The sequence below is a fragment of the Ambystoma mexicanum genome, chromosome 7q (genome assembly GCF_040938575.1).
Source record: "Ambystoma mexicanum isolate Mex_15411 chromosome 7q, UKY_AmexF1_1, whole genome shotgun sequence".
Taxonomy (NCBI): domain Eukaryota; kingdom Metazoa; phylum Chordata; class Amphibia; order Caudata; family Ambystomatidae; genus Ambystoma; species Ambystoma mexicanum.
Genome location: NC_090941.1, coordinates 1,127,748,149 through 1,127,755,655, shown reverse-complemented (window position 1 = coordinate 1,127,755,655; position 7,507 = coordinate 1,127,748,149). Strand labels below are relative to the sequence as shown.

Below are 7,507 nucleotides of genomic sequence, written 5' to 3'. Positions count from 1 at the left end.
CTGTTCAAGTAGTTCTAGTAGTGACAAAAAGCAAAAGAATGTGTACAGCCAAGACAAAACTGACGAAAGATTCTATTATCAAACCAAGTGAGCTATCGTGCCAAGTGAGTGAGCATTTAGACAAATCTGTGGAGGCTGTTTCCAATGTAAGAAAGAAAGCTTGCTATACCATCAAAAAACTCAGATGAAACAATTTCAAATGTCAGTGCATCTTCCCTTGTCAGTAAGGCTGCAAACCAAATGGCCTAGGATGATGCAAATTGCGATGACAAGGATTGCTCTCAAAGGCCATCGACATCAGAGTCAACAAAAATCACTTCTTTTTCCATGAGAATTGGAAACAAGATGATGACTACTCTAAAAATGGTTGAGGCTAATGAAACAAAGAGGAAAAATGGCGTGAAATCGAAAAGGAAATCAAACGGGTCGAGACAGTTCATTCGAAACTTAACGACTCCCCCAGCGAGAGTACTTTTTGAACAGGCGAATTCAAAAAATAAACATGACAATAGTAAGTTGCCTCAGGGAAATTAGCTCTTACAACACGTCTCACCTGTACTATTTGTATTCTGGGCCCATTGCTTGCATAAGAATTAGTTACATGTTAGAATAGATTTACAATAAATTACAGTTATGTCAATAAATACATGGGGTTACAGGAGGTTACATGAATGAGGGTTACATGGGTTACATGAATGAGAAAGACATGGGTAAATACCTGACTGAGGGTTACATGGGTTACATGAACGAGGAATACATGGATAAATACATGACTGAGGGTTACATGGATTGCATGAACGAGGAATACATGGGTAAATACATGACTGAGGGTTACATGGGTTGCATGAACGAGGAATACATGGGTAAATACATGACTGAGGGTTACATGGATTGCATGAACGGGGAATACATGGGTAAATACATGACTGAGGGTTACATGGATTGCATGAACGGGGAATACACGGGTAAATACATGACTGAGGGTTACATGGGTTACATGAACGGGGAATACATGGGTAAATACATGACTGAGGGTTACATGGGTTACATGAACGGGGAATACACGGGTAAATACATGACTGAGGGTTACATGGGTTACATGAACGGGGAATACAAGGGTAAATACATAACTGAGGGTTACATGGGTTACATGAATGGGGAATACACGGGTAAATACATGACTGAGGGTTACATGGGTTACATGAATGGTGAAAACACGGGTAAATACATGAATGAGGAATACATGGGTAAATACATGACTGAGGGTTACACGGGTTACATGAATGAGGAATACATGGGTAAATACATGACTGAGGGTTACACGGATTGCATAAATGGGGAATACATGGGTAAATGCATGACTGAGGGTTACACGGATTACATGAATGAGGAATACATGGGTAAATACATGACTGAGGGTTACACGGGTTACAAGAATGAGGAATACATGGGTAAATACATGACTGAGGGTTACACGGGTTGCATGAATGAGGAATACATGGGTAAATACATGACTGAGGGTTACACGGATTGCATGAATGAGGAATACATGGGTAAATACATGACTGAGGGTTACACGGGTTACATGAATGAGGAATACATGGGTAAATACATGACTGAGGGTTACACGGGTTGCATGAATGGGGAATACATGGGTAAATACATGACTGAGGGTTACATGGATTGCATGAATGGGGAATACATGCATAAATACATGACTGAGGGTTACATGGGTTGCATGAACGAGGAATACATGGGTAAATACAACTGAGGGGAACAACGGGGAATACATGGGTAAATACAAGTTGATGAGGTGAGTCAAATTCAGTGCAGAGTTAAGAAAAAGACAACATCAGTCCAATATGCTGTTAGTTTCTCTTGTGTGGAGAGCCAGGTTTTTGCCTTTTTTCTAAGAATGGTAAAGGATGGTCCGGATCCAAGTGTTAAGGGTAGAGAGTTCCAAAGCTTTGCTGCTAGTTCCGGGAAGCTGCTACTTCCTGCCTTTTGCAGTCTGTAACGTGGGATCCTAAGACAATGTGACTGTGCGGCTCTGGTAGGGCAATCTGTGATGTTTTGAGAGATGTTGTTGGTGAGGTAGCTCGGTGCTTTGTTAGCGAGACGCTTGTGTGTCAAGGATATGGCTTTGAGGTCAATTCTTTGAATGCCCGATAGCCATCTCAAGTTCCTTCTTGATGTGGAAATGTGTTCTGACCTGGCAATATTTAGTGCCGATCTGATGGCGTTGTTTCGTACTACCTGCATCTTTTTCAGTTGGTTATTTCCCAGATAGAGCGTATTGCAGTAGTCTAGCTTAGATAAGACTAGTGTTCTGGCTAGAGTTATGCAGTTGGCAGTCGTGAGAAATGATCTACAAGTAGTGATTAATTTATGGATGTAGGCAGATGAGGAAGCTATCACATTGGTTTGTCTAGATAGGTTCCGATTCGAGTCAATGTAAATGCTAAGGTTTTTACAATCTTTGAGACATTGATGTTCTTACCATCGATGTTGAATTGATCATCAAGATTATTGAGTTTGGATGGTGAGCCCAATTCCGTCTTGTCATCATTTAGGCAAAGCCCATGCCTCGCCATCCAGGCATGGATGATGCTGTAGATGTCATTCAATGCTTTGGAGTCAGTAGCATAGTAGCCGGCGAGAGGGATGAGTACTTGGGTGTCATCGGCATAATTAGAGTAGGTGACACCCAAACAGTCAAGATGATCAAACAGTGGTTTCGTAAACACATTGTAAAGTGTGGGGGAGACACATGTACCTTGGGGCACTCCACATGTGACTGGTGCTGGTTGTGCCGAGGTGAGGGTGCAAAGACCCTCATTGTTCTATTATTGAGAATAGATTGGGTCCAGCTATTAGCTTTGTCCGAGAAGTGTGCTGCAGAGGAGAGGTGGTTGCATAGGACCATGTGGTTTACTAAGTCAATTGCAGCTGACAAGTCTAATAATAGAATGAGGGCTAGTTTGCATTTGTCCTTGAGGTTTTCAATTTGGGTCTTAAAGTCGATCAACACTGTTTCGGTCCCGTGCTTAGGTCTGAAGCCAGATTGCCTAAATCCAAGGAGGTTGTTTGCTTCTAGGTGTTCTTGGATCTGCAGGTAAGCTGCTCTGTCTAAGATGTTTAGAAGAAACGGCACCATGGTGATGGGTCTATAGTTTGCGGGGATATTGTAATCACGGGTGGGTTTTTTTAGAAGTGGGAGGACACAGGCGTCTTTTAGGTTATTCGGGACTGTGCTTGTTTCAAAGGAGGCATTGATGAAGGATGTGATGAATGGCGCCAGGTCTTTGGCTGCCTCTTTGATGACCGGGGCAGGACAGATGTCACTCTGACATTTCGAGGGTTTTAATTTAGAAATTAGATCCTCAACTTCTGTGCTTGAGAGGGGGAAGAAGTTGAATGTTTTGTGATTGGCCATGTGAGGCATTGGTGAAGTCAACTGGGCGTGTCCGATGATAGGCTTAATTTCTTGGCTTCAATTTTCTCTTGTAGCATTGTGATTTTTCCTAATAAGGCTTTCTGGAAGTTAGCACACCAAGTGGTATCTTTAATGCATTTGTCACAGGGTGAGGTGGGGGTTTCAAGCTCTGTTACGCTCACCTGGCTCCCACAGGGGCATTGGTCGGACCCGGACAGCTGCGGTCTCCACCCACGTGATGCGTAGTGCAGCGATGACTGACTGGATCTGCCCTCCTAATCTTGTCTGCTTAACCCGTAGAAATATTCTCCTGCAAGTGCACCTGGGTGTCCTTCCATCAGAGTGTCATGATAATTGGAGATGACTAGTTCTTGTAGTTCCTTGTGTGGTAGAAATAGTCGCCCTTGATAATAAGGTAGGTCATTGATGACTGAGTAGTCCGGGCCTTTCTTCACCCAGTCCTGCAGGGCTGTTGGATCGAAGAGTTGTTGGATCTTTACTTGAATATCCTCTAGTGTCTGCAGAGTGGTTATGCCAAGAATTCTTTGTTCTGAAATTATAGGCACCAGTTCCGGGTTCGCATATGCTTCTCCCATCCCTATTCGGGATAAGGCATCTGCCTTGTCATTTTTACAACCTGGTCGATAAGTGATCACGAAATCGAACTCGGCAAAGAACAATGCCCATCGAAGTTGACGCGACGATTGGGCCTTGGCTGTTTTTAAATACTGCAAGTTCCGGTGATCAGTGATTAACGTAATGGTATGCCTAGCACCGAGAAGACAATGCCGCCAAGCCTTGAAGGTGAATTTGATGGCTAATAATTCTTTATCGGTAACTGCATAGTTTAACTCGGGTGCCGCAAACTTTCTGGACCAAAATGCTACTGGGTGAAGTTGACCGGTTTCAGTATCCTTCTGGGACAGGACAGCTCCCATGCCTAAACTGGATGCATTAGTTTCAACTATGTATGGAAGTTCGGGGCGTGGATGCTTTAAGACAGGTGCAGACGTGAATTTCGCTTTCAGCTCTTGGAAGGCCTTTTCAGCTTCTTCGGTCCACAAGAAGCATTTCTTTTTTCGCAAAAGTGCTGTGATAGGGTGTACAACATGTGAGAAATCCGGAATGAATCTGCGGTAGAAATTAGCAAATCCAAGCATGCTTTGTACCCCTTTAACTGAACTGGGTGATGGCCACTTGAGGATTGCGTCCACCTTTCGAGAGTCCATTCTGACTCATTTTGGAGTCAGGATAAATCCAAGGAATTCAACTTCTGTAGCATGAAAAACGCATTTTTCCAATTTTGCATACAACTTGTGCTGGCGTAGTTTCTCAAGGACTGCACGAACGTGCTTCACATGGTCTGATTCTGAAGAGGAGTACACTAGAATATTGTCTATGTATACAACAACACAGACGTCAATGAGTTCACGAAGGACATCGTTCATAAAATACTGGAAGGCTGCTGGTGCATTGCACAACCCGAAGGGCATCACCTGGTATTCGAATAACCCGTACTTAGTGCGAAAAGCAGTCTTCCATTTGTCGCCTTTCTTTACATATTCTTTACAGATGATATGCCCCTCGGAGATCTAATTTAGTGTAGATGCAAGCGTCCTTTACTTGGTCTACTGATTCGGGGATCAGAGGCAATGGGTATCGGTTCTTAACCATGATCTGATTTAATGCGCGGTAGTCTATGCACATTCTGAAGTCACCTTCCTTTTTAGGCACGAAGAACAAAGCTGAAGATACAGGGGACTTGGATGGACGAATTAAGCCATTAGCAAGGTATTGGTCCAAATATTGTCGTAGGTGAAGGTTTTCGGGTTGCGTAAGGGCGTAGATCCTACTACATGGAGGTTGTGCACCGGGTATGAGATCGATTTGACAATCGTATGATCTGTGAGGTGGTAGGGTGTTTGCCTGTTCCTTTTGGAAAACATCCTGGAATTCTTGATATTCCTGAGGTAACTGCACGACTGGAGTAGCGACTGTGGCCAGGCCTTGGTTCAAGGTTTTTTTTGGGTAACAAGTATGTGCACAATCCGGGAATGTTATTCTCTTCTCTCGCCAATCAATGCAAGGATTATGTGTTTCTAACCAAGGTATCCCCAGTATTATTTGGAACTGCGGGGCTTTGATTAAATCAAACACAATAGTCTCTCGATGCCCATCCTGACCCAATAGTGTCATTTCTGCGGTGGAATGAGTTACAGGCCCAGAGGCAATTTCATTTCCATCGACTGTGGTGATGACATCCGAAGTGGTCTTTTTGCAGAGAGATAGATTCATCCTAGAAGCTAACTCGTGGTCCACATAGTTTCCTATGGCCCCGCTATCAATGTATGCCCTCACTGTGTGCATACGTGATGGCTGCCTTGGATTTATAAGGACCATTGGTATGATGAAGTGCTAGGTCTGAGTATCCTTCAAGCTCGGCAAGCAGACCTCTACGCTTGTTGGCTTGGTCGTTTCCTGAATCAGGCTCTGTTTGATTTTTATCAGCAACTCCAACTACTTTTTTAGATGTTTTTATAGGACAATTGCGTAGAAAATGTCCTGCGGCCCCACAGTACAGACACAATTGCATCTGCTGTCTTCTTTCTCTTTCTTTTTGAGTTAAGGGTCCCTTGACCCCCCCCGATCTGCATCGGTTCTGATACATCTGTTCCTTTGAGGGTAACATTGGGTTTAACCAATACCCGATTCTCGAACTTAGCTCGATCAGACTTTCTATTCTGAAGTCGGTGGTCTAACTGGACCACTAAGTCTATATATTCTGCACAATCCTGAGGTGGGTTCACAACTTGGGCCAAAACGTCTTTGAGTTCACCCCGAAGTCCACAATGAAATAATGTAATTCGTCCTACCTCTGGCCATCCGGTTTCCACCACTAACCTATTGAAAGTGGCGATATAGGTTAGTAGATTCTGGTTATCTTGTCGATAAAAGTTCGTTATCCAGGGCCTGTCCCTGTGAATGTCTGGCAAATAGTCTTTCCATGATCAATTGAAAACCTTGAAAATCCCGAAGAAGAGGGTCATCCTGGTTAACTAATGTAATTGACCAATCCGCTGCACTGCCACTAAGATATGATAGAACAAAGGCTACTTTGGTTTGGTCGTTCGGAAAAGCTCCAGGTCTGCATAAAAAGTGCAAGCGGCAATGGTTCATAAACAGGGCAAACTTTTTTGTTTCCCCAGCAAAACGTTCGGGTGGAGCTAAAGGAATGCTCCCTGGTAGAACCACTTGCACAGGATTGCTCGATGAAACAGGAGTTGGATTCCCCCGAGTCCAGGTAATGGTGTTTGCCCAGCTTGGTTTTGCAGTGATTGTCTAGCAAGATCATCAGTGTGCTCCTTTGACACAATCAGTTCTCTTCTGAGGGCATTAGTCTCTTTGCGCGCGGAGTGCACTTCTGCCCTAAGTTCCCCCAACAATAGGGCTAGTTGGTCGGTTTCTGAGGTTTCCATAACACCCGGGTGGGGATTTGTAGATAGGCTGCGCATTCTGTTACGCTCACCTGGCTCCCACAGGGGCGTTGGTCGGACCCGGACAGCTGCGGTCTCCACCCACGTGATGCGTAGTGCAGCGATGACTGACTGTATCTGCCCTCCTAATCTTGTCTGCTTAACACGTAGAAATGTTCTGCTGCAAGTGGAGAGATGGATTTAGCCACTTGTGGATTCAAGTGCTGGCACCCCCACAGTCCTCCCCAACTAATCACCTCCGAAATGCCTTCACAGCAATCTCACCTTATATTCTTGAAAGATGAGCTCTCCATCCTGCGTGGATTTGCAGGGGCATGTTGATTCCAGTTACTTCACTGGTATGAAGGCTCGGGAGAGTTCCGGAGAGTATTGACTCTGAGGTTCCTGGTGAGGACCAGTAAGTATTAAGTTCATAGAGTTCAATATGTCCAATGTTCACTCTTGTTCCCCCCTTCCTTTCTTGTCTTGCAGCTGGCTCGTGAAAAGATGCTCTTGTGGCAGCTGGTGGCACTCAGGTAAAAGTCTGTATTACCCGGCGCTGTCCGGTAAATGTTGCATGAGGAAAACATGTTGTTTT

General features: G+C 44.4%; 1 protein-coding gene across 1 annotated transcript; it reads left to right on the top strand.

Annotated features, from left to right (window-relative positions):
* The first annotated feature begins 667 nt into the window (after nucleotides 1–667).
* LOC138528219 (prisilkin-39-like) lies at nucleotides 668–1,771 on the top strand. The gene has a single exon (XM_069639675.1). The coding sequence runs from the start codon at nucleotides 668–670 to the stop codon at nucleotides 1,769–1,771; it is 1,104 nt and encodes a 367-aa protein (XP_069495776.1).
* The last annotated feature ends 5,736 nt before the right edge of the window (nucleotides 1,772–7,507 follow it).

Excerpts from the sequence above, each read along its gene's own strand:
- LOC138528219 (XM_069639675.1), top strand. The coding sequence starts at position 668 with ATGAATGAGGGTTACATGGGTTACATGAATGAGAAAGACATGGGTAAA.